At 40.0% G+C, this 27,813-nt stretch overlaps 1 protein-coding gene across 5 annotated transcripts; it reads right to left on the bottom strand.

Annotated features, from left to right (window-relative positions):
- Positions 1-27,813, bottom strand: ak7b (adenylate kinase 7b). Of its 5 annotated transcripts, none has more exons than XM_046063067.1 (19): positions 27,658-27,813; positions 27,288-27,446; positions 25,434-25,542; positions 23,263-23,357; positions 21,472-21,582; positions 21,296-21,379; positions 14,398-14,486; positions 14,120-14,210; positions 13,715-13,792; positions 10,752-10,901; positions 9,297-9,425; positions 9,093-9,198; positions 5,401-5,529; positions 5,209-5,271; positions 4,793-4,990; positions 2,862-3,082; positions 1,560-1,718; positions 1,425-1,465; positions 1-210 (listed from the first exon to the last, which is right to left on the bottom strand). In XM_046063067.1, the coding sequence occupies exons 1-18, from the start codon at positions 27,736-27,738 to the stop codon at positions 1,427-1,429; spliced, it is 2,091 nt and encodes a 696-aa protein (XP_045919023.1). In that variant the 5' UTR covers positions 27,739-27,813; the 3' UTR covers positions 1-210; positions 1,425-1,426. The 5 variants fall into 5 exon arrangements, 3 of the variants coding, with proteins under 3 accessions (XP_045919023.1, XP_045919021.1, XP_045919024.1); XM_046063065.1 differs by having other exon boundaries at positions 1-217; XR_006827185.1 differs by lacking the exons at positions 1-210; positions 1,425-1,465 and adding an exon at positions 2,333-2,405 and having other exon boundaries at positions 1,585-1,718.

A 27,813-nucleotide genomic window follows, 5' to 3' on the forward strand; every position in this document is an offset into this window, starting at 1 on the left:
TTCATGTTTTTTTTTAAGCTTTATTGTTGAAACATGTGTGACCAATGACAGAAATATAGCAGCCATGCTGGCCTAGCTTCGACTTAAGGCTTCTTCTGGCTCCATCAACATCCCGGATCAAGTACTTGCTGGGCAGACTGTTTTCCGAGCTGACAGAGCGCAAGACTCCGGCAAGATGAGAGGAATCGGACTCCCTTTCCACTGATGATACTAGGTGCTCAAACACAAAGTGGACTCCATGTTATCATCACTGCTGTTTACATTCCCCCAGACGCAAATTCACAAAATGCACTGCACAATTATGTATTTTTGTACAACAATTACCTTCATATACATTTAACACTCACGTTGGGGCCATTTTGCATATAGGACTTTTACTCTGGATACTCTGAATACTTTGCTGCCCATACCCAAGTTAGTTTTTGAATACGGGGCTTTTATTTGAAATAGAGTATTTTGTCGTTGTGGTATCAGTCACCACTCAATGAGTTACGTGTCAATCAATTTTACTGGATTTGTTCATAAAAACTTTGTGAACAGAAAAAGGACCAGAACTAAAAGGAAACATTTTTTAATTTGGTCCAAATGAACAGCGCAAAACATCTTTGCGGGGGAAGTGTCTTTTGTACTCCAGCCATTAATCAAATGCCATTACGAGATCTTCAGACTGTGCGCTAAGATAAATAAAAAAGTATTTTCTCCATGTTTCACATCACATGAGACCATATGAGAACATTGTGTTACCATATCAACCGTCTAAAATGTGTGTGTTTCACTTTCAGGAAACTCTCCGTGTTGTGTTTGTACCTGGGACTCACAGATGGTGCAGTCAAATTGTCTTCCCAAATAAACTCATCTAATTTCCCCATGTGGTGATTAAGTATGTACAATGAAATAATTTGGTGTTCCGTCGCAACCAATTATGTACACTTTGGAGTCGCGAGTGGCAACATGAGAGAGACACAAATTAGCTGCCATTTGTAACATTTATCCTTCCTGGATATCGGAAGCCAAATCAAAGCAATTATGACCCGAGCGTGCCTACTTTGAAGTTTACCAAGTTCATTACGCAAATTAACTTCCTAATTAGCTTTTGGCTTCATACGCACCTTCATCCAATTTTTCAGGGCGCTTTTAAGTAATGGCCGGCACACAAGAGCCCAAACAAAGCTGTGCGTAAATACAACAGGGGCAAGAGAATGGGCCACTTACAAATCAGACCTAATCAAAATCCCAGCATGAACCGAGGGACACTTGGCAGGTGATGTCTGAAATACTGTGACAAGTCTAAAAGACTCCACGAGGTCTTCGAGGCATGTGCTGCATGTAATTTCTAATTTCTGTAGGGCTCGGAAAAACACATTTTATTTCAGTTTTGTTGTTTTGTGTTTGCATCATGTGTGGGTGCAACCAGAGGAAATTACTTTCAGTAGTTAAAGGGGTTGTTCTTCAACAAGTACTCCGCCTGGAACAAGACAAACCAAAAGAGATGATCATGATCAAAATCTAGTGAAGTCAGTTGCTAAAAATCAGGAAATAACGGGTGATTAACGGAATACCAGGAAATCCACAGGGTCCTGTGGTCGGGAGGTGCAGCATTCGATCAGGCCCTGGGTCAGAATGGGCATGACGTGCTCAGTTAGGTAGTTCCTCATAGGGACTGACTGGGCCTCCAGCAGCTCCTCCTCCTGCTGCCTCACCGCCTTTAAACCTTTAGTCTGACACACACAAAATGCTCCAAACTTCATTCATCCAAACATATCAAACACAATTAGCTATCAACACTTACATTAAATAATTCTGCAATAGTACACATTTTGTAGTTTTGGCCATCATTTCTATTGCCGATAATAACGTTGTACTCCGGAACAGGAAGTGATGTCATATCTCTGCATAGGATTTTCCAATTAACACGAAAATTGCGCCCCTAACTTCCCATGCCCCACCATGACTATTCAAAATATGATGCCAACTGGACGCTAGAAGATGCAAAATAATGAAATATGGAAAACCTATCTCATAATCAAAAATTATTAAAATCATTTTGATACTCCAAAAGATGCAAAAGAGATGACAAAAATGACACCGGTCAGCCATAACATTATGACCACCTGCCGAATATTATGTAGAGCCCCCTTTTGCCACCAAAACAGTCCTGACCAGTTGAGGCACGGACTTTAGACCACTGAAGGTGTGCCGTGGTATCTGGCACCAAGACATTAGCGGCAGATCCTGTAAGTTGTGAGGTGGGGCCTCCATAAATCTGACTTTTTTGACATCCCACATGCTCGATTGGATTGAGACCTGGGGAATTTGGAGGCCAAGTCAACACCTTGAACTCGTTGTCGTGTTCCTCAAACCAAATACGGCTCATGTGTTTGGGACAGATTCTGTCACATCTGCACCTGAAAAACAGGCGCAAAAGCCTTATTACATCTGAGCTGACAACAGAGCAAACTCCATCCAGTGAAGAAGACTGTGAGAGGCTGTTGAATGCTTTGGTAAAAGCTAGTAAGTGGACCTTGTTTCTGTGACACATGGCCTGAGTCTAATGCTTGTATCGTACGTCGTATTGTCAGCAGCTTCTATTGACTTAAACAGACGCACTGATGCCTCCTAGATGTGGTGGAGCTATTAAATGTGATATGAAATGTTACATGCAGCTCATACTTTTTCGATTTACTGTGTACACCGCACAGAGGGACAGAGATCCCAAATACATTCATGGAATACACTTATGTCTTATGGACGTCCTTATGGGCATCAGCAGATGTGTTTGATAGTTAACTTGTGAAGCGCCGCATATACATCTCCTAACAATATCCCAATATCCAAACTCCAGCTCTCATCCCAGTACCTACCCACTCGTCCCAGTTTGCAGCCCTGTGTCTGGCCTCCTCTGCCTCCCTCCTTTCCTCCTCAGCTTTATCCTGGACCTCTCTCCTCATCCTCTCCTCAGCCTTCCTCCTCTCCTCTCTCTCTAGCTCCTGCTTGCTGGGGCCGTAGTTCCTGGGCTGGCCCACCGTGTCAAAGATCTTCTGCTTCAGCAGCAGGCAGTCAGGTTCATTGCTACTGGTGATCTCTGAAGAGGAAGGCAAGAAACACAGTAAGGTTTGACAATATGGTGAAAATGTCTGAATCTATGGCAGATACATTTTTTTTGGCCGAATTACACACATTTCGTATTTGTACTGAATGCTGAACATACAGCCAGACAAACAAACCCTGCACTGCAAAGTGGCAGACACTCAGAACTGCCGCTTCCAATCAGTTCCTGGCTAACTCACATTGGGAGCTATTGGGACCAAGGACTAAAGTATGCAATGGAAGGATGCATTCACAGTGTTAACTGTTAGAACAAGGCAAAAGGACGCTGCGTGAGGCTCATTACGGTCACAACGAGAAAGGAAGAAGCAACACAGTCACACAGAGACCACACAGACGATGACCTTGCCAGGGATTTGTCCCTTTTCCCCTTCTGGGACCAGTACAGTACTCTATCCCTGTATGTCGTGTTTATCCAAGCAAATAACAGCCTTAAATAATAACCTTAGAGAGATAATTAAAAAAATAACGTTTGGCTTTCAGGCTAATGATAATTCTCCCAACCCACTTGCTGCAGGAAGCACATCCTCTGCTGGGCTTTCTTAGTGAGGGAGCTGATGTTCTTAGTAAAATCCACAACCGCCTCCACTGTTTTATTCTGGCTGCACCAGGTCAATGTCCCACTTGTAGCTGGACTCATCCCCACCAGAGATGATCCCAATGAGGGTGGAGTGGACAGGAGGTGCACCTGTTGGTGTACAGGCAGAAGAGGGTAAAGAACAAAGCCTTGATGGGCACCATTGCTGATGGTCCAAGAGTCCGAGAGATGTTTTCTCAGCTTCACATGCTGCCTCCAGTCAGACAGGCAGTCTGTGATCCACCTGCTGGTGGAGTCAGGCACACAGCTGGGAGAGTTTGTTTTGCAGCAGAGCCAGGATGATGGTGTTGAAGGCGCAGCTGAAATCCACAAACAGGATCCTGATACAGGTTTCACAACTTTATTTCTGAGTGTTCCACTGCAGCCTGGCGGACGACGTGATAGGCACTGCTTATTGCAGTGTAACAGTGATTCAGAACATTCTCATTTTCTAGTTCGGTAAGCACACGTTGGAAAGAAATATTCCCGGCGGAGACGCACAAGCGCCATTATAAAGCTTCAGATAAGGCAAACTGCACCTACCAGTAGGTCTGAAGGTGCAAACCATCTATTTTTATCAGTGATAAACAGTAATCCAGAAACATTTAACATATTATGAGTTTTGGATGTCCAGGAAAGGATGAAGTAAGGTGATGTTCGTCATCATGGTAACAATAACACGCGTGGTTAACGGTGGAAATGGTCACAGAATTCTTAGGTTTAGGCTCCAAAACTGCTCGGTTCTGTTTAGGAAATGATGATGGTTTGGGTTAAAATAAGTATGTTAGTTAAAAAGAAGTCAGTGTCGACATTTGATTTCACACTGGAAACAAACAGCTGTCTCATAGGTAAGAGTCCTGTGTTTGACCCACACCACTACCCCGACCACGGCCTCAGGTGGACTTTTCTCGCTCTTTAAACTATATCCCCTGACCTCGACGGCACAACAAAAAATTACCTTCTAAAATGTGCTGATGTGCTCTAAATCTGCTCCAAATGACAACTGATAACGCCTATTTAATCAGATCTGCCTGGGCACCAACATGGCCCAGTCAGCAATTGTAGATCTGTAGCACCCCCACACAGGATTAGACATGATTCATGGATTACCCAGGTACAGAGGGGTGATTTCCAGCTCATTAAAGTAGTTGACAACAGTTTCATCTTCCACGTTGTTCTCTCTGTATCTAGCCAGTCGTCGCAGGAAGTGGTCCTGATCGTAGTTGTGTCCCTGTACCAGCCCCTCAGGCAGGTTCATCACCCGATCCTTCAGGAAAGCATCAGACGCATCCAGGTACAACACAAACTCTGTGGCACACAGAAGGAAACCATAACAAATACTACAACAACAGAGACTCAAAGGCTCAGGCCTTTTTTATCAATATCTATATGGATGTTTTTGTGTTTACTGATTTTTTTTATTCATAGCTTATAGTTCTGATTGCTACAAGGTCTACAGGCACTGCTGTGTGTCGAAGTCTCTCCCTCCAGGGGAAATAACAGGATTGTAATGACAATACAGAGACCTGGCATGTTCTTGCTGTGTGAAGAAATCGGGGACGTTTCATCTTCTGATTCCTGCTCTACAGCTAAAAAAGAAAGAAAAACAAAACAGATATGTTGTGTTTGTATAGTATGTACAGTCTGTATCCATGTCGAATTGAGCCTGTGTGTGATTTTGACACTGGTGCAGAAAGAGCTTTTTGTCAGTGTCTCACCATAGAAGAGCTCTTTAGCTTGATCATATGTCTTGGGAAAGCCATCCAGAACAAAACCCTGGTTTCTGCATGGGTTAGACATCAGCTTATCTTTCACCACCTTCACCAACAGCTGGTCTTCCAAAAGACCTAAAGGACAGAAACTCTGACATTATGTTGTTGCAACATAATCTTAAAAGGATATCCAATGATTTAGTACTACACGTCGGTTAAGTCAGGGGAATCGGCGTCGCCAGGTTATTGTTCCGGAGCTTTAGCCCCGAATCTCGCAGGTCTTCAAAGAACTGAGGCTGCTCACAATAATATTGTTACATTTTGTTTGAACTTCACATAAAGTGACCCCCCCACCACCACCGTTACTCAGCGTGCCTGCATTTAGAGAGAGAGAGAGCGCATTGCTCACAGCTTCAGGGCTTCTCACTACTGACTGCTGACTGTAATCAAACATGTAGATATAAATGTTGTCGGTCAGTGTCTGGAAAATATATTTGCTACACAAACGGGTAACAGTCCGCCACAAAGTAGCGAGAGAATAACATGACGCACTTGGCCACGACACAGACACCTGTCGCTCTCGTTACTCTCTGTCCTCCTCGCTCAGAGACACCTTCGCTCTGTTTGGACCGTCTCTTTGCTCCAGGATGCTTAATTCCCTCTGAAGTGGCTGAGCTGCACTTTATCAGAGATGCTCAAGTTTATATTTGTGTGGATGTGTAGTGAGATTTCTGTTTTACACCTCTGATGAAGAGCAGTGCGCTCATCTCATCCAGTACGTCCCCGACGGGCTCTATTGGACAGTCTGAAGGGAACTGCCCTATCAGCAGAGCGATAACACAGGGTAATGCACAGCAGAGGGGCAGGTAGCTTTTGTTAAAATATTATGACTTTATTCTCATTAGATTGCAATTTTATACTCATAATATTACAACTTTTATCTTAAGATATGATTAATATATTAATAATATAAAATTAATATAATCTGCAAATGTCAGAAAATACAGATATGTTGAAGAGATTGTTAATGTAAAATTAATAAATTTATCAGTGAGGTGAAAAGGTGCCATATGCACATTTAAAGACTTTACTTCAGCCATACCTGCGTGTGTGTTGACTCAGCAGGGGTGAAATTAAATGAGAAAAGTTGATCAACAGGAGAAACATATCTGACAGCAATACAGAATGTCTGAGAGTCTTAGTGCATTATTTTACACTATATTTTCAATTGTCTCCTGTCACCTGAATTTTGTAGTAGTCAGTAGTAATTATAAAAAGCATAATAAATTGCCTATGATATTTAAAAGGAAAATTTAGCTCAATGTTTTATAGGTAAAGCAGGTATAAGGTTCAGTTTGATAAATGGCATGATAAGTAGCAACAGAAAATGAGAACACACTGAAAACGGCATCAATTTAAATGGAATTTGTCCTCCTGTTCACCTTATTTATGAGAATAAATTGCACTGCATGCAAGTATTAATTAATATGATTCCTGATTAAAGTGTACAACATATTTAATGTGTTCTTTTGCAGAAACAGAATCTCCGTTTGTGTTTATTATCCTCAGTCATGGATCTTTTTGTGGGCTGCAAATTATATAAAATTGTGTTTCTTTATTTTGCACTTCAGGGAAAATCAATCAAAGGAGTGTCTGAATATTTAGAAAGGCTTTAAGCCTATAATATATTTAAAGGTAATATTTCAATTTATTTTACACAGTAGTAAGCCTATTCATTTAACACAGTTTCATCCTTCTGCCGTGTGAGTTGCCGTTTCTCATTTCTCCTCTTTATGTGCGCATGGTTCAGAGTTTACTTACAGGACACACATTCTCCCATCAAGTTTGTTTTTTATAGATTACAACTTTTTCTTGGGAAGTGGTGGAGACATGTTTCCAGCCCTGTTTTGTACGTACGCACCGTTTATAAATGAGACCCCAGGGCTTTATATCTCTGACACTTCTGATTTTAACTGGATTTCATTTACACCTAGTATTAACAGGTGTCTCCAGGGTCCACATTGAGATCAGATTAAGATCCTTCGCTGTGTCCAGCTCAAAAAATCAAACATCACATCCTCCTCTCATTTGCGCAGGTCTAAAAAAAAGCTCTATAGACTGTATAATAACTTTCTGTGACATCTATTTACACCATGATTTGTTTTCCTCTCTGGATTACACAACATGTTTTCCTGTAAATGCTAAGCCAGGAAGAGAAAGTGAAACTTTATCTACCTATCTTCATAATGTGTACTCCTTTCAGTTATTTTTGTAGTTTACTGAGTTTAACTCAACTGTGTGTGACTTCAAAAGGATATGTTCAGTTCCCCAAAAACATGAGCACATTCAATAAACGGAGCTCTTTGAGCGTGTTCATGCACAGCAGTCTGGACTCTACTGCAGAAGAAGAATGTGAGATGTGGTTGAAAGGCCATAAAGTTAATAATTGAATCTCCATGCTCAAGTTAATAGAATATATTAATGTTACATAATGTACCTGCAATTATACATTTTGGGGGCATGAAACAAGTTGTGAACACAATATTAACGTTTTATGTGCGTTCGAGATGACTGCGGCTGACTTTTGCAGACTTGATAGTCTAACGTGAGCTGCAGGCTACTGCAGAGGTGGGGTATAAAAACGGCGTTGTCCAGTCGGACACAATCTACCTGCGTTAGTTTACTGTGAGTTTAGAACAACGACTGATCTTGCGTCATCAGGCAAAAGGTGGTTTCAACTTTGTGCAGCCGGACTCGGCGCCTGCAGCCGCCTTGCTCCCATGAGGTTTTAATGTCATGTGACATGGGGACGTTTTGCAGCGCCGGCAAAAGTCGGACACATTTTCTAACCAGCATGCCTTATTTTACGTTCAGCATGCATCATGTTAAGTCAGCGCTGCGCAGCGCCGCATGAAGTCAAACGCACCTAATATCACATTTTGAGTTGATATAGCGAGCTTAGCAAATAGTCGCATATCTACATACCCAGGCTGTACAGAGCAACTTTAGTATTCATTTGAAATCATGTCCACCTGATGATGGTAAGTCTAATATTCACTCTTTGTTAGCTCTGATTTTGGTGCGCACCAGCTCCTGAGGAAAGTATCTGACTCTTTAGATGCTAAAAGCTCCACTATGTTCACCAGCTAGTCTCTGACTGTGTCTACTGTTGAAATAAGATAATTACAAATTTACTCAATGCACCAACAAGCTTAACCTGGATATGTTGGCTGCCACGTTGTTAGATTTTACTGTTATCGTGTCTTTAAACTCCTTACATCCTGACACTATCATCGGGCATTCTTTTGGGGAAAATACAGCGTATGCGCTGTTGTGAAAAACACATCCCTTTTAAGTGAACGTGCACCAACTCAACAAACTAACATCTTATTCAATATCGTAATACCATTTAACACCAGTGTAGACAGTCAGAGTTTGTCAACCCTGAGTTAAATTGGAGTAGGTTAAACTTCCTTCGTAGTACAGGCCACAGGTCTCTCTCATGGTGGCGGCCGGGTGAAAGACAGTATGACGGATTAAACAGCCTCACTTTTCTTTACTATGACTCAATAAGCGTTTCACTCTGTCCAGCATCCCTCCTCTGCACCACTATCTACAAACTGAAGATAAAGAAAAGGGGATTGAATGCCGAATCAGTGAGTTTCTGGGAGATAAACCCTGGTTGTCTCAGTGTGTACCTGCATTCTGCTCCATACTGTCCTTCAGGGTCTTCAGCAGCTCCTGGGCCTCTGCTGCAGAGTCCTCCTTCTCTGCATCTGGATCAGCATTCTTCACAGCATCTTTCTAGAAACAGGTATGGAAATGGAATTGTAGGAGCATTAAAACACGTACTAGAAATGTATGTGTAAATGTTGTTTTTGTGTGAATCAGGAGAAGCTCACCAGCTGTGAGACGGTTTCAGAGATGGTCTCCTTCAGCGTGATGTGATGGAGTTTATAGTGTTCACAGATCTGTTTGGACACTGTGCTCTTCCCCACCGCAGGAGGACCCAGTACACACAGACGGATGGGCTGGAAAGAATACATTTACATAGATTAGCTAGTACAACTTAACGAGAACCAAGACAACTATAATAACGAAGCACTTTCAGACATATGGGAAAGCAACACTACAGGTGCTGGTCATATGATTAGAATATCATTAAAAAGTTGATTTATTTCAGTAATTCCATTCAAAAAGTGAAACTTGGATATTATATTCATTCATTCCTTACAGACTGATTTATTTCAAATGTTTATTTCATTTAATTGTGATGATTAAAACTGACTAATGAAAATCTCAAATTCAGTATCTCCGAAAATTAGAATATTACTTAAGACCAATACAAACACCTGTGTTGACCTTGGACCTCAGAAAACACAGTGGACCAACACCAGCAGATGACATGGCACCTCAAACCATCACTGAGTGTGGAAACTTTACACTGGACTTCAAGCAACGTGGATTCTGTGCCTCTCCTCTCTTCCTCCAGACTCTGGGACCTTGATTTCCAAAGGAAATGCAAAATTTACTTTCATCAGAGAACATGACTTTGGACCACTCAGCAGCAGTCCAGTCCTTTTTGTCTTTAGCCCAGGCGAGACGCTTCTGACGCTGTGTCTTGTTCAAGAGTGGCTTGACACAAGGAATGCGACAGCTGAAACCCATGTCCTGCATACGTCTGTGCGTGGTGGTTCTTGAAGCACTGACTCCAGCTGCAGTCCACTGTTTGTGAATCTCCCCCACATTTTTGAATGGGTTTTGTTTCACAATCCTCTCCAGGGTGCGGTTATCCCTATTGCTTGTACACTTTTTTCTACCACATCTTTTCCTTCCCTTCACCTCTCTATTAATGTGCTTGGACACAGAGCTCTGTGAACAGCCAGCCTCTTTAGCAATGACCTTTTGTGTCTTGCCCTCCTTGTGCAAGGAGTCAATGGTCGTCTTTTGGACAGCACAAGTCAGCAGTCTTCCCCATGATTACCGTTTTAAAGGCCTTTGCAGGTGTTTTGAGTTAATTAGCTGATTAGAGTGTGGCACCAGGTGTCTTCAATATTGAACCTTTTCACAATATTCTAATTTTCTGAGATACTGATTTTGGGGTTTTCATTAGTTGTCAGTTATAATCATCAAAATTAAAAGGAATGAACACTTGAAATATATCAGTCTGTGTGAAATTAATGTATACATTATACAAGTTTCACTTATTGAATGGAATTACTGAAATAAATCAACTTTTTGATGATATTCTAATTATATGACCAGCACCTGTATATCTATGAAACTGTTCATTATTTTGCCATTTCATTATAACTGTTTTTCTTTAGACATGTTTTGGCTTTCTTCTTAGTACCTACCAGCAGTCCCCTGGTCTGCCTGTATTCCTCTACCACCAGCTCTATGTTCTCCACCAGACCAAACTCACACAACCAGTTGAAAGAGAACAGTTCCATGACACGGATACCCTCCATGTGAAGGTTGACCAGTATGGAATCAATTTCCATTACCTGGCAAGGGGAAATAACATGTCAATAGATCTACAAAGAATAATTAAATACTTTGGAAAATAAGCTCATTCACATTTTTTTCTGGGAGTAAGATAAAGCTACAAATTTCATGGAGGTGTGTTAAAGGTGGAGTAAGCGATTCTGGAGAAATCCAACAACATGACAAATATCTGATGTAGAGCAAACAACGACACAGAAAGTAATGTAACTAATGTCAGCTACGTTTTGGGTGAGCAAACTGCAGCTACAGCTGCTGCTGTGAAGCTAACATGCAGAGAAGACGAGACAGTCCCAGAGCCAGCACACCAGCTCCATTCAGCGATACTCACGACTCTCTTAAGCTAGCATCAGAAGAACAGCATGCCTTGGCAAACTAAAAAGTAAGCTCAATGTCCGTGGGACGGTCATTTAGCATTACCTGACACACAAATCATGGCTGGAATAGTGTTGTGTGGCGAGGTGCGGGCCACCTTTGTTTGTTTCCAACTTACAGAGCCAGGCAAGCACCGTATATTTTATTTAGCGCACACATAGAACAAATATCTAGCAAACCCTGAAGAGATATTTGCTGAATATGACAAAAAGACGTTACCCCACCTTTAAGTAAGACAGGACATAGTTAGCCTAACTTCACTTAAAGTCTAGAAGCCGGCATAAACAAATAACCCTCACCTCTAAAGCTCACTAATTAACATGTTTTATCTCTTTCATTCAATCTGTATGCAAACAGATATATAGTAACAGCAGTTTATCCATCAACCCAGCACTTCTGTGCAGCGTCTCTGGCTATAGGGCAGGGTGTTAGATATGGCCGTAGAGCACAGGTTTTGGTTTATGTCTCTGTACAGGCACAATAGCCCAAGTTTGGCAATCTCACTGAATACATATTTAATGTTCAAACTGATAAACACTAATTGTTGAAGCTTTGTAGGTGGAATTCTTTCCCATTCTTGCTTGATGTACAACTTCAGTTGCTTAACAGTCCGGGGTCTCCGTTGTCGTATTTTGTGCCACACATTTTCAATGGGAGACAGGTCTGGACTGCAGGCAGGCCAGTCTAGTGCCCGCACTCAAGCCACGCTGTTGTAACACATGTAGGATGTGGCATGGCATTGTCTTTCTGAAATAAACTGGAACGTCCCTGAAAAAGACTTTCCTTGGATGGCAGCATATGTTGCTCTAAAACCTGTACATGTACCTTTCAGTATTAATGGTGCCTTCACAGATGTGCACGTTACCCATGCCATGGGCACTAACATCCCCCCATACCATCACAGATGCTGGCTTTTGAACTTTGCGCTGATAACAATCCGGACGGTCCTTTTCCTCTTTGGCCCGGAGGACACGACGTCCATAATTTCCAAAAACCAATTAAAAATGTTGACTCGTCAGACCACAGCCCACTTTTCCACTTTGCGTCAGTCCATCTCAGAGAAGCCGGCGGCATTTCTGGGTGTCGTTGATATATGGCTTTCGCTTTGCATGGTAGAGTTCTACTTGCACTTGTTGATGCAGCGACGAACTGTGTTAATTGACAATGGTTTTCTGAAGTGTTCCTGAGCCCATGTGGTAATATCCTTTACACATTGATGTTGGTTTTTAATGTAGTGCCGCCAGAGAGATCGAAGGTCACGGGCATTCAGAGTTTGTTTTCGGCCTTGCTGCAGAGATTTCTCCAGATTCTCTGAATCTTTTGATGATATTATGGACCGTAGATGATGAAATCCCTAAATTCCTTGCAATTGTACGTCGAGAAACATTGTTCTTAAACTGCTGGGCTATTTGCTCACACAATTGTTCACAAAGTGGTGTTTGGTTTCTGTAAATATGATCACATAGTACAGTCTAGACCTGCTCTTATGAAAGGCGCTCTGAGATAACTGTTGTTGTGATTAACCTGTTCACCTGTGGAATGTTCCAAACAGGTGTTTTTTGAGCATTCCTCAACTGTCCCAGCTTTTTTGGATCGTGTTGCAGGCATCAAATTCAAAGTGAGTGAATATTTGCAAAAAACAATAAAGTTTATCAGTTTGAACATTAAATATCTTGTTTTTGTGTTGTATTCAATTGAATATAGGTTGAAAAGGATTTGCTAATGAATGTATTCTGGTTTTATTTACATTTTACACAACGTCCCAGCTTCATTGGAATTGGGGCTGTAGCAAAGTATCTTCAGTGTTGTCACATGAAAAGATATAATCAAATATTTACAAAAATATGAGAGGTGTACTCACTTTTGTGAGATACTATAGCTAATTGTTTTACACAAAATGTTCTTTACCTTCCCTTTTGTGTGCAGATTAAACAAAACAAATGTAATGAGTAATTAGTAACTTCAGAGTTGTTGGTGGGTGAATTTTTGAATTACCCCATGCTTAATTCTTAATGCTAAGCTAAGCTAACCACGTCCTGACTCCAGCTCCATACTTAACACGCAGACCCCCCCCGCCACTGCCCATCTACTATAACTACAAGGCAGTGAGTGAAAGAGTAGTGACAAAGAGTCTGATATATGAGGTTATTATTAAGATCAACTCCAACGTTACATGTGATTACAAAAGAGCAGAGGAGCAGAATGGCTTAGAGTGGGTGAGGAGGAGGTGAAATGCTGCCTCCTATATGTTTGGAGCATGTGGCCAGGAATTACACATTGTACCTTTAAGGTTTTGTAAAATGTAGAGCTGGGAAGAAGTCAGTTTTAATTTCTAGTGTATTAGCAGTAGTAAAACAAGATTGTGAACAATTCAATGTAAGTCCTGGCATAAAAAAACAAACAGTAAACTAAGTGATATTTAAACATCAGTGGAACATACACTCAAGTCCTGTGAAAAGAAGGCTTCCTCAAATGGCCTTTTCCGGATCTTCCCTGGTCCAAGTACAGAGGCAATTGTCTGGTGGAGAAAGAACTCACTTTCATTATATCATCATCATCATCATCATCATCCTCTCTCTCTCTCTCTAAAAAAAAAATAGAGGATTTATATCAATATACAGTAGGTGGATATACTGAATCTCTGTGTCACAGATGTAAAACCTGATACACAGTTTTGTTTGTATAATACAATAAAGGTCTAAATTGGTCAGTAAGTCTAACATTGTTGAGTTTGTAAACGTGTCACTGCAAAATTTGAACAGGCTTTATTACATTTTCAGCCCATTCATAGGGACACATTTCTACTTTGTGATAAAATATTTCTTGATCACTTGCTTACACATACCTTCACAATGTCCTCCATGGTATTGGTGGAATTGTCCACAGCTAGTAGGTAATAGGGCTTGGGCTGATGTTCAATCACATTCTGAATCACACTTTAACAAACACATTACATTTATTACAGCATAGAAATATTGACTTGTAAATATGAAATGTTGTCAATTTAAGTCAATATAGACCTCATTTCTTAAAGCTTATTGCAAAGCAGGAGTCATATCAATGATTGTTCAAGGGAGCTATTAAAAAATATTGTGTGTGTGTGTGTCCGTGTGTGTGTCCTACCTTGCCAGATCATTGACGTGAATTGTGGGAACCTTGTTCTTGCCGTCTCCAAAGACTGGTATTTCACGTTCTTGTCCCAGCCATGATGTCTAATAATACAGTTAATTAGTTACACATGTGAAACAAATTCACACTTTTCACACTGTTCGTGAGGGTTGTGATGGTTTTGTTAATTTTTCCAAAAGAAAAAGACAGGTGAGATATGATACTGAATTTGATTCCTCTCCAGACCATCAAATGTGCATGAAAATTGGCTCCTGTTACACAGGTACAGAGGAACTAAGCAGGTGGACACAAATTCCACTGGTATTGTTCACACAGATGTGCTGTAATAAAACAAGCAGTTTTACTGAAGTTCATGTCATTACTTTTTTAGAAAAGGAACAGTCAAATAAGGCAAAGGAGAAGGAGCAGCAGCCGGGCAACAAGGCAGAGGAGAGAGCAGGTAGTTGAACAGCACCAAGACCAAAAAGAGATGATGAATCAGGAAGTTCAGGCAGTTTGGATTCTGAAAATGATCGGGAAGAAAGAACAAGATGTGAAGATATCCCAGAATACTGGCCAGAAAATCAAGGAAAGGAGAAGGAGCTACAGGTGCATCTCAAAAAATCTGAATATCGTGGAAAGGTTCACCACCACAATGAGAGTTAAAGGCTCAGCAAACCTTTGCAGCTGTTTTGAGTTAATTAGCTGATTAGAGGTCTTCTCATGTCGACATTTCTGTATTATAATTCTTTACTCTAAAATTCTAAACCATTCTGAGACATTCTGTAAGCCGTAAGCATCAACATTAAAACAAAAATGAAAGTGAAATATTTCTCTTTATGTGTAACGAATCTAGAATGTAAGTTTCACTTTTCTCAATTAAATTACAGAAGAAAATGAAATTTTCCTATTCTAAATTTTTGAGATGAACCTGTGTATCTATGGCTTGTGTGTAAGGTAACACTTTTTGTTTTTCAACCTGCAACAAGGCTAATGCTGCTGGACCAGAGACAGGTGGAAAACCCGTCACGTCAAACAGAGGAGTTGATCAACGTGCACAGCAACAGTCTCTCTGTAAGAATACATAATACAACGATACAGAACCTCAGACTTTAGGAGACTGTAGGACATGCTGTGTAGGTGGCTGCAAGCCTCTATCAATGTTGGTCTTTCTTTGATAAACTGTACAGCCTCTATCATGCTTCTGCTAAAAACCAAAGACAGCTGACATTTTCACTTTCAAGTTTAACTGGCTATTTAGACTATGGCTACAGGCTATAGGTCAGGTAACTTAAAATGGCCCTGCTTGTAGTGTATTGTGAGGAAACATGAGAAAAAGGTAGGGTATTTACTCATTACTTTAATATGCAGAAAAAAGACAGTTGATGTAGGGAGAGAAGGAAGATAATTGGCTAAAATTAAATTGTTGAATTTGAAGTAATTGTACTTGGCAGCAAAGATGAGAGGCTTGGGGTTGCTGCTCACCTAAACGTCAAAGGCACTTAAACACAAAAGAGCAGGTTAAGAAACTTCTACTTAAGTGTCATGTAAAAGCAATAACAATATCAACATTTTATCACCTTATAAACATGGTCAGGGACCTTCTGAAAAAACAAGAAAATTAATCCATGCTTCTGTCTCTTGCAAAACGGACTACTGCAATGGACTTCTGACAGGACTACCTAAAAAGACCATCAGGCACCTGCAATGCATTCAAAATTCAGCTGCAAGAGTCATTTTATGTCTTTTTCTGCACCCCCTGCTTTCTCCTCATATTTCTTGATGTCACATTTCAAATTAAGGGAAAATCCAAAAATAACTGAATAAATAAAAACACATGTTAGCGGTACACAACAAAGATGGTGAGAGCTGTAGCTTCTAAATGCAGAACATATATTAGACTAAAATTTCACTTTGGAGAAAATGTGAGTAAAACTAATCACACTTAATCAAAATCAGATGCCAAAAGTAACACTGTGCTTAACTCCATTAAGATTCAGCTTAATGTGAACCTGGTCGGACTTGGGACCCTTGTTTGGTTTTAGTTGCTAGGAACCAAGTGGATCTTCAATTCAAACTTTTGCTTTGTCCAGACTGCAGGCCAAAGTGACCCAATTTTTTTTGCCCATATGTGACTCAGATCTGATCTTTTTATAACAGTGTAACAGGCCAAGTCATAAGTAATCTGATCTTCAGTTCGGATTCGGGCCACTTCCGTATGTGGTCCAAATCCGATACAGATCTGATCTTTTGGAATGCGACCTCAGTCTGGACACTCAGGTCGGAATTGATGCAACTTTGACGTCACTCTAGAGCAGCAGCAAAAGGACATTATTAAACATGTGTCTCCTCTACCTCACTATCATCTGCTCACAAATTCCATTTGTTACACCTGAATCCACCTGACCGCGAGCTCTCTACTGAGTTAAGTGCATGCTACTTATCTGAGAGACAGAGAGTGATTCTTATTATTTTACCTACAACACTATTTTCCTCTTTTTACACTTTTTTCCCCATTTTTATTTGTTTCTAGTATTATTTTTTAATATCTAGTTTATTATTATTATTATTATTATTAATATTATTATTTGTTTTTTAAGGTGTTTGTCTAATTTTTGAACAGATTACACTTGGAATCATTTACAATAACATGTTGGACTGTGAGTGTACATTCAAGGTCTGAGATCATCAGCTTTTGGTTTAAAGAGCAGAAACTCAGATTTTAATAGAGTTAAAATACTCTGACATCATAGTTTTACAGGAGACATGGTGCAGAGATGTTTCCACTGGTCGTCCTCACAGCTACAGAGATTATTATACCATCAACAAAAAATCCCACAATAACCCAATGCAGAGATTAAGGAGGCCTGATTATATGGTGTAAATCAGAACTGAGCCAGTCCATCACAGTTATTAAAAAAGAAGAATCTTATATATGGTTGAAAATTAATAAACAGATGATTTGTGCTCCCCCTACTACAACCCAGATATTTTATAAAAGTTAACCATTATAAAACCATGGGAGATGTATTAATCTGTGGGGACTTGAACGCTCAAACAGGGGACAGAGCTGACACTATGAACACCCAGGGAGACAAACACTTACCTGGAAGCACCTGCTTCCCCCTCCCTGAATGTCCTCCTAGAAAGAGCTTTGACAAGCTTACTAATACAAGCGGTATGCAGCTTTTACAGCTCTGCCGTACGCTGGGTCTGTACATAGTCAACGGCAGGCTACGAGTGGACTCTCTGGGTCGCTACACTTACAGCTCAGCTCTTGGCAGTAGTACGGTAGATTATTTCATTACAGATCTAGATCCAATGTCTTTCAGAGCTTTCACAGTCAGCCCCCTCACACCCATCTCAGACCACAGCAAAATCACTATCTGAAAAGGGCTCAGTCTAAGTCCTGGGGCCCCTAGTGCCTGTGAACTGTTTAACAGCACATACTCATACAGATGGACCCCAGACAGCATGGGGGCGTACCTAAAGGCACTGGAAAATCAAAACATACATGATTTAACTCATTTAATTCTAACTGAAACATTTCCCCAGAATAATTCTGGTGTAAATTCTGCTGTGGACAAAATCAATTCAATATTTCATCATTTGGCTTCATTGTCTAATTTGAAAGCCTCCAAACCAAAACCTCAACAAATGAACAATAAGAAATGGTTTGACACCAAAACTTTAAGGAAATTACCAAATGAAAAGCATAGGGACCCAGATAACCACAACATACGCTGTCAATATGAGGCCACTGTAAATGCTCCGTACTTGTATAGCGCCTTTCTAGTCTTTTCGAGCACTCAAAGCGCTTTTACACTACATCTGCATTCACCATTCACACACATTCATACACTGGCGGAACAGGCGCCAGGGGCAATTTGGGGTTCAGTATCTTGCCGGAGGACACTTCTACATGCAGCCTGGGGGAGCCTGGGGGAGCCGATTGAACCGCCGACCTTCTGATTAACGGCCAACCCGCTCTACCTCCTGAGCCACAGCCGCCCCCGCTCGCCACTCTGAAACAATACAAGTACACCCTAAAAACTAAGAAAGAACAACACAGCAAGAACCAGCTCTGTGAAACTGAGGAGTCCTTGGAGTCCAACCAGTTCTGGGAGAAAAGGAACACCCTAAACAAAACCCAGCAGGATAAATTGGCAATCCAAGATGGAAATACTTGGATTAATCATTTTAGTCAATTATACAGTAATATTATAAAAAATGATGATCAGCACAAGATATTCACGAAATGGAAAACTCTGGAGTCGGTGATAAAAAACAACCAAAACCCTCTAGATTACCCTGTAACAGAACAAGACTTAACAGAAGTCCTCCAGTCCCTGAAAGGAAAAAAGGCTTGTGGTATTGATGGAATCCTCAACGAAATGCTCAAATACTCAGACCTTAAAATCAGATGGGCTATACTAAAACTATTCAACACTATTCTAGCAACTGAAACAGACATCTGGAACAAAGGTTTAATAACCCCAATTCATAAATCCGGAGATTAATATGATCCAAATAACTACAGAGGAATATGTGTATCCAGTAACCTGGGAAAAATATTCTGCAACATCATTAATAAACGACTTGTCAACTGTCTCGATGACCACAATATTCTGCATAAGTTTTTTTTGCCAAACTGCCGCATAACGGACCATATATTTACCCTGCAGATTCTAATTGATCAAGAATTAAACATTAAGAAAAGAAAGGTATATGCCTGTTTTGTTGACTTTCAAAAAGCCTTTGATTCCATCTGGCACGAGGGCCTTTTCTAGAGGCTACTTGAAAGTGGCACTGGAGGAAAAACAAATGATTTGATTAAGAACATGTATATAAAAAGTGAATGTTCCATAAAGATTGGAATAAAACAAACAGAGTTCTTCGCCCAGGGCCGGGAAGTGAGGCAGGGATGCAATCTCAGTCCAATTCTCTTCAATCTATATCTCAATGAATTAGCGAACCAATTAGAGAGTTCCACAGCACCTGGCCTCCTCCTGAACGACACAGAGATCAGAGGTCTGCTGTATGCAGATGACTTAGTGTTGCTTTCACCTACTAAAGAAGGTTTGCAGCAGCACCTTAATCTCCTGCAAAGATTCTGTCAGACCTGGGCCCTGACAGTAAACACTGCAAAGACTAAGATAATGATCTTTCAGAAACAATACAGAAATCAGGTTAGACACAATTTCTATTTAGACACCACTAAATTACAATATACCAAAAACTACACTTACCTTGGCCTCAACATTACATACACAGGGAACTTCAACATGGCTGTGAAAGATCTGGGACAAAACCATCATAGAATCTTTCCATACCGAGTTCTGTAAGAGCATCCTGCAGGTGCAGAGAAAAACACCAAATAACCTGAGCAGAGCTCGGCCAATACCCCCTCTTACTAAAAATACAGAAAAGATCAATTCAATTTTACAATCACTTAAAATCATTAAACCCCCAGACATACCATCACAAAGCCCTAACATACCAGGAGCTGAAACCAGAGAAGAGTCCCCTCAGCCAGCTGGTCCTGAGGCTCTCTGCAGTAACTTCCCCCGACAGCCTCAGGACAGCAACACCAACTCAAGCAGACCAAACCAAATTATCAACAAGCAAAAAGAAAAATATATTGAATACTGGAAAGAAACGACCAAAACACAAAGTAAATTACAATGTTATCTGACCCTAAAAAGAGAATTCACACTGGCAAATTACCTTAGCACAATAAAATGTCCTAAACTAAGAAAAATGTTGACAACATACAGACTGAGTGAACACAGCCTGGCCATAGAAAAGGGTCGCCACAGACAGAGCTGGCTAACCTCATGCCCTAAATATAAAACATTAAGACAAAAACACTTTGCAAACATTTCCCAAGTATACTTCGAATTCAAATTCATCTCAGACACACAGAAACTCCCCTATTTACTGGTAGAAATGCCCAAATGTGAAATAATTGCTTCAAAATAAGTCTCCTCTTGCCACGAAGTGAGGACAACCAGTGGAAACTCAGACTGATAAAGAATGTATAAATTTTCAAATTATTATTATTTTGATTGTTTGATATTTTAGTAATTGTTTTGTTTTTACATTTGATAGTGCTTTCTTTTTGTTTGTTTTTCTATTTTTTTTAGTTTTCGTCTATTAATATACACACACGTATTATCTATTTATTTTTTTAACACACACACACACACACACACACACACACACGCTTGTTTTATTTATTTATTTTATTTACATTTTTAATATATTTAAATTTTTCTAACACACACAAACACACATACACTTTAATTACTTTACACTTTAATTACTTGTTTAATGAAATGTATGGGATTGATTGTTCTTATGTAGTTTGTATGATGCTTTGGCAATATTGTTGTTATACATTCATGCCAATAAAGCTAATTTGAATTGAATTGAATTGAGAGAGTGTTGCGCGGCATATACATTATACAGCAACAGAAACAGTAAAGAATGTCATGAAAAGAACAGAAAGTTGTGAACATTTGTCATAATTCGAGAGAGATGTGACCCCGGGAGTAAACCAGGAGAGGGCCATGAAATACAGGAGTCTCCCGTGAAATTTTGGAGCTAACTGCTGTAGCTTGTTTACGTCTGTACGACAGTGTGCTGCGTGTGACGTCGTGTTATTCTTCTGCGCATGCGGGTCACTTTCAGGCCGTGGACAGTTCCCACTGGAGTCTGATATGGGCCACATTTAAACAATAATGTGAACTGTCAAACAAAAAAATTGGATCTGGGAAAAAATCGGAATGGAGCATAAGGCCTGCAGTCTGAACGTAGCCTACGTTTCAGTGACACATCGGTATATTAGGAAAATAAAAGTGGATGGTGTTGATAGCTAAAGCAACAATGTACAGTAGTCTTCAAATCTCACCTTGAAAAAGAAGTGGAAGACATGCTCTCCCATCCCGTACTGAAGTCCTGATGCCACCACGTAGGTTGAGAACAATTTCCTTTTCTACAAACAACAACCATGTGACCAGGTGGCATGTGTCAATAGCATGTGTCTCCTATACAAAATGTGACAACTTAAACCCATTTGAAACTGACAGTTTCACCCATTTTGACCACCCTCTTCTCCAGGTCAAGGTGTTGTTTGAAGTTGGGATGCGCTCTTCTTTTCCTGAAAATCTCGTCAGTGAAAGGAAGCTCCAGACCATCCTGTTACACAACACAGACAACAACAGGGATGCTTCTAGCAATGAAGTATCCCACCATAGCATAAATGTGATGTCGGCAGAGTTGATGAGTAACCAGACCTGAGATATTGTAAAAATGAACAATAATTCATTGGGGTTATTGCAAAAACAAATTAGTATTGATTAATAAATGACAGAGTGCAGGTACTCATTGTATTATAAGCACTCACTGGCCACTTTATTAGGTACACCTTGCTAGTACAGGGTTGGACCACCTTTTGTTTTCAGAACTGCCTTAATTCTTCATGGCATACTTTCAACAAGGTGTTGGAAACATTCCTCAGAGACTTATTGACATTATAGCATTCTCATGTTCTCATGTCTAAATAATGAACTCTGAACCGCTTACAATTAGTGCAGAACTCAGCTGCTAGGTTATTAACCCAAACTAGGAAGTTCGACCACATCACTCCAATTTTAATCTCTTTACATTGGCTCCCTGTCTGTTTTAGGATTGATTTGAAGTTCTTATTGATTACTTTAAAAGCCCTTAATAGCCTGGCTCCAGAATATATTCGTGACCTTTTAACCCCTTACGAACCTGTACGCAGCCTGACATCCTCCACCAGGGGACTCCTGTGCATCCCTGAATCCAGGCTGAAATCTAGAGAAGGCTTTGCAGTAAGGGCCTTTTTAACTGTTGTGATTTTAATTGTTTTAATTGTACTTTCTAAGTGCTCTACAAATAAAATTATTATTATTATTATTATTATTATTATTAAATCCCCACCCAATCCCTAGATTGGGTATTTGAGTTACTGTTGCCTTTCTGTCATCTCGAACTGGTCTGCCCCTTCTCCTCTGATATCAACAAGGCATTTTTGTCCACACTGCTGCCGCTCACTGAATATTTTCTCTTTTTTTAAACCATTCTCTGTAAACCCTAGAGATGGCTGTGCGTGAAAATTCCAGTGGATCAGCAGTTTCTGAAAGACCAGCCCGTCTGCCACCAACGACCATGCTCGGTTTGAACTTCAGTAAGTTGTCTTGACCACGTCTACATAAATCCATTGAGTTGCTGCCCTGTGATTGGCTGATTGGCTAATTGTGTGCAAACAATTGAAAAGGTGTACCTAATAAAGTAGCTGGTGTATGTTTATTATAGTATAGCTACAGTATGGCTCTTAAACATATTGTTCAATCCTTCCATTATCGATAGATAGCGGGGGGCTGACGATGATCCCAGCGGACATTGGGCGAGAGGTAGGGTACACCCTGAACAGGTCGCCAGTCAATCACAGGGCTGACACATAGAGACGGACAACCATTCTTGTTCACATTCAAACTTAGGGACAATTTGGAGTCACCATTTAACCTAACCTGCCTGTCTTTGGACTGTGGGAGGAAAGCAGAGCACCCGGAGGAAACCCACGCAAAATCACTAATTACAAAAAACTAAATACATTTTCAATTCACTTGAAACTTGAATAATATATAGTGTGAGGAGTCAGCTGGCATTCTGTTTTAGACTGTATCATTTTAAACTGAACATATTTGGGGTTGTTGGCTGGGTCGACGAAAGAAAATATTCGGTGATGGACAGCTATTATTTTTAAACATTTAATGAGGAATAAAAAGGGATTCATGTTCACAATAATAGAATATATTAAGCTAGCCAAAGATACATTATGTGTGCACTTACATGCTTAACTGGCTTGCTGCACGCCCAGGTCATCACAGTGGAGATGAGGATGAACATCTTTGGTCCAGAAAAATGACTCATTTCATTGTGGAGAGCTACAAATACAACACAAGAAGAATTGGCAGACAATATCTCTATAACAAATACTACTTAAATAACAATGACCATATCCAGATATGTCTGTTTTATTGGGACAATTTCAATTGTTTTGGGGTTATTTTTGGCATCTTAGGTCAGTGTCTCAAACTTGGACTTAGGTCCCAACATGGTACAATATTAGACGCAGATGTGGTTTATAGGACGACTGTTGTGATATAGAAGTCATTGTAGTAGCAATATTGAGAACAGAAGGACAGTCCCACCAGGAGACCATTCCTTGTTCCTGATAACTAAAGACTCAAATTAACTGACAACATGAAACCTCTTTAATTGCTGAGGCCATGACAATTTTAGTATGAAAAATGGGGTCACAGAAGAAAATGTGCAAAAACCCTGCTAAAAAGTTTCATTAATGATATTAATGGACATATTGTATTTGTGAGCAGCATTATGAGACAATATTCATGTATACTATATCACTACAACAAAGTATTATATTTTGCTCCATAATTGAAAATACTCACATTACATATTGTATATATTTGTTGTATGTATATACACAACTGTACATATTCCTTGTTAATATAATTTAGTTTGATGTAGTTTAAATGTGAAATTATTGACTAATACAAAATAAGAGTAATGGGTATTGCATTACTGGTAATGAAGGCACAAGAAAAGATCTTAACCCCTTAACGCTGATTGTCGTGAATTCGTATCACACCTCTTCCTATCAGACTGCAGCCGAAATAGCATATGGATTCCCCCAATGCCAGTTTGTGCATATTCAATATGTAACTAGGAACCGTTTGCAAGCACAGGTTTCTCGTTTATGACTGTTGTCACTAATGCATCACACCTACATCATAAGTGAATTTATATCTATTCTATGTTCTATAGACAAATTAACAATCTCCACTTAATTAATAATTAATTCAAGCATCAGCTTGAAAGCAAATGAAAGCACAAGTAATACATTTTCTTATATAATTGTAAATAAATTCAGGCGTCAAGACGTTAATGCAGCCAATGTAAACAACCAGTATAGTATGTAGCAGAAACTACAAATTTAAATTGACTTGTTATGCTCATCATTACATTTTTATTTTGGGACTCCACAACAGTAACTTTTTAAAAAATCCTAATTTATCTTCTACTGGCCCTTGGCTTCATGCAACTTCTCAGTTCTTCCTGTCTGAAACAAGCCATATTAGCTCCTCTTGACTAAACGATTGTAATCCAATATTCTTCCTGTTAAATTCAGCGAATATTTCCTCACAGTTCACTTGCTCTCCATCTTGTGTGCTCGGGAAAAAAATCCGGTTTTCTTACGCAGCCCTGGCTCTGTAAATGGAACACAAAGAAAGTGGTGCGGTACGATCTCCACATCACTGTTCCAGCCAATCAGCAACAGGTGGCGGAATCACACTCGTGCACAGGAGCAGTAGGAGAGAGAAAGTTGAAAACACTGGTACAACTGAACATGCTGGTTACGTCTGGTTCCAAAAAACAAAGATGACGACGGCCAAAATGCCAAACTCGAGGCTTCAAAACAGTAGTCCACAAGTTTATGGGTGACGTATCTGTGACTATGTCCACTTCTTTTACACAGGCAATAAGCCAGACTCGGAGCTCGTTGGTGTTTGTAAACACTGCTAGCACAGGAACTTTGGGCAGCTGGAAGGAGGAGGTTTTAAGGCCCAGGCTAACTTAGCTAACTAGCAAACGTTATAAAACATTCAGAGCAGTCTGAAGCCTCAGCCTTTTTCTCATAGGGATTACTTTTACATATGTTTACCTCATTATATGAAACTATTTAACATTCAACATTATAACATTACATATGACAAAGGAGGACAAACATAAAGCGATATAGCAGTGGCACTGAGAAAGACAAATGGTACCTCAATGAATCACTACAGGACAGATAATATTAATATCTGACCAGACACTGACCGAAAGAGCCAAACCAGTTATATATTGTAGATGCAGTTGAATACTTCAAAAGCACAAACCAACTAAGTGTGAACAGTAAACCCATCAACACTGAACAGAGACTGAGAACTGCTTACCTGAAACAGCCCAGAGGGCTTCTTCCACCTGATCAGCATGTTGGGTAATGTTGTAGATAATAACATCACACTCCTTCAGTTTTGACAGTAGCTCATCCCTGTTCAGGTGCTTCCATAAAAACAAGAAATGAAATAGAAATGTCTAAAGTCCTGTATGAAAGCCTCTAGGGGACTACATTAAAATTATGGATGCACCCATCCGACTTTTTCAGTCCCGATACCAATGCCTTGGCTTTGGATAACCTACTGCTTCAGAGTGTAATCCACCGCTGTCATAGCTGTACACAAGCATTTGCTATGATTACATTACAATAAAAAATTAGCAAGTCAACAACTTTGCCAACTGTCAAACATCAAGCAAGTGCAACAACACAAGACATAACAATATTATTAAATATTAGTTACTTGTCCAGCTGTATACAGCCTATTATTTCACAAAGCTCTCATCTTGGTCACTGTTTTTCTCTTCTTAGCTTCCTCCGTTAACAACCTCTTCGCCTCTGCTATTAGCTAATGTTAGGTCCATAGAGGCTGCTGAGCCTGGTTATGCTGCAGCTCTGGCTCGACACCAGCAGCAGCATAATGTTGCTTAAACTTTGGTGGCAAGCTCAACAAAGCTAGACAGCACTTACAGTAACGTTACCGATGTCTGAGTGTGTTATCTAGTAAGTTTGCTAGCAACTCAAGATTTATAGCTAGCAGCTAAACCTCTATCAGTTTAATTAAATAGATCGGCCCCAGATCAGGCACCTTGTCACTGATACCCAATCCAGCTATCTGAGTCAGTATCGGGCCGATAACAGTAGATCAGTGTTAAAATGACAATAAAACTTATTACAACCAAAATTTAAATGCTGTATGACATTTAATTTTCACAGTCGAACCCTGCTGTACAATTGACAATATTCAAATGTTCATTTAAATATGAATTTAAAATGCAACATAAATAATGTAGCCTAATAATGTATTTTTGCAAACAACATTAAAGTCACTCTTCATATTTGAAAATGGAAACGGCGTTTGACATTTCATTTTCAAAAACTTAACCTGCACATTGGTCAGTCCTCTCATCAAAGGCGGGTCTTCAATTATGACATCAACCATGGGCTTCCTACCAGAACCTGACTTCTGCAGTCATTCCATGTTGGAAAAGTTTGTAGCTTTGTTCCTAAGAGAAGCTGCAGAGGTCTCAGTGTAGCAAAATTTACCCCATATTGATTTTGTTTGTTTTAGTTTAGTTATTTCCCTAACACTGACAGATAAACACTGCTACTTCTGGTCGGCACATGAAGCTGTCCATGGCCGGTAGGTAGAAATTGTAAATGTTAATGAACCAATTCACTGAGAAAGAAGTGATGACCTAACTGAAGACCCGCCTTGATGAGAAGACTGAAAGACTGCAATTTCATTTTGACACAAAAATAGTGTGGTGACATGTAAAGACAAGACATGCAAAAAACTGGTGGCGCTGATTCGCTTATTGAATTCAATTACTGCCCTCTGTACAGCAGGTTAGGGTCTGCAGTTTCATTTTGACATTTACAAATTCCTTGCATAAATGTTGCATAAATGTAAATATTGTAGACATTTAAATTAACATTTGAACCCTGTCCACTGTACAGCAGGGCACAACGTTAAAAAATTAAATGTCGAACAGCTTTACCATTTTCATTTCAATATGGTCATAGAATGCCCATATGAAGATGTGAAAATTAAAACAATTTGATTATTGCCTTTTTAAAACTCAAATAACGCATATGTGGAAAGGTATGATATTATGATTTTAATATAGTCCCCTATAGGCTTCCACACATTAATAATGTTCATTTACAGTTTGTCAGATTGAGTACTTACTAGATACTCCTCCAGCACATATGGTCTGTCCTCGTCCAATTTGTCGGAGACAGTTCCAACAACGTGAAAAGCTCCTGCTCCGCTGGGGTTTGAAATCACCTTCTCCTCCTCTTCTCCTTCAGAATCAACAGGTGTCCTGACCACAAATTCAGACAAAAACTGCAAAGAAGATAAATAACTAACTTTCGTTGCTGAACAAAGTTGTCGACGAACGTCAGTGTGTGCTAGGTGGATTTCCTGCTGTGGCATCTTCACGCTAATTCATGACTAACGTTACAAACCATGAAACAATGACTCCTATTAACTCACATTAACGCTAGCTACCAACTTCACTAGCTCAATTCAGACATTCCACATTAAATATATTTACCTTGGCGATACATTTAGAAGCATATGAGTCTATGTTGTTGATAAAAACTCTTTTAGGCGGCTGTTTGAGATTCTCCGCCATGTTCGCCTCTCAGCAGTTGCTTGCAAGTGTTGCTGTCCCGTTGCCATAGAGATGGCCCTCTCGCGCCAGCGTCGC

Source organism: Micropterus dolomieu, linkage group LG11 (assembly GCF_021292245.1).
Source record: "Micropterus dolomieu isolate WLL.071019.BEF.003 ecotype Adirondacks linkage group LG11, ASM2129224v1, whole genome shotgun sequence".
Lineage (NCBI taxonomy): Eukaryota > Metazoa > Chordata > Actinopteri > Centrarchiformes > Centrarchidae > Micropterus > Micropterus dolomieu.

Excerpts from the sequence above, each read along its gene's own strand:
- ak7b (XM_046063067.1), bottom strand. The coding sequence starts at position 27,738 with ATGGCGGAGAATCTCAAACAGCCGCCTAAAAGAGTTTTTATCAACAAC. Across the intron at positions 9,426-10,751 it reads GGCAGACCAGGGGACTGCTG|CCCATCCGTCTGTGTGTACT; the intron begins GTAGGTACTAAG and ends TATTCTTTCCAG. Across the intron at positions 4,991-5,208 it reads ACACAGCAAGAACATGCCAG|AGTTTGTGTTGTACCTGGAT; the intron begins GTCTCTGTATTG and ends TGTGTGCCACAG.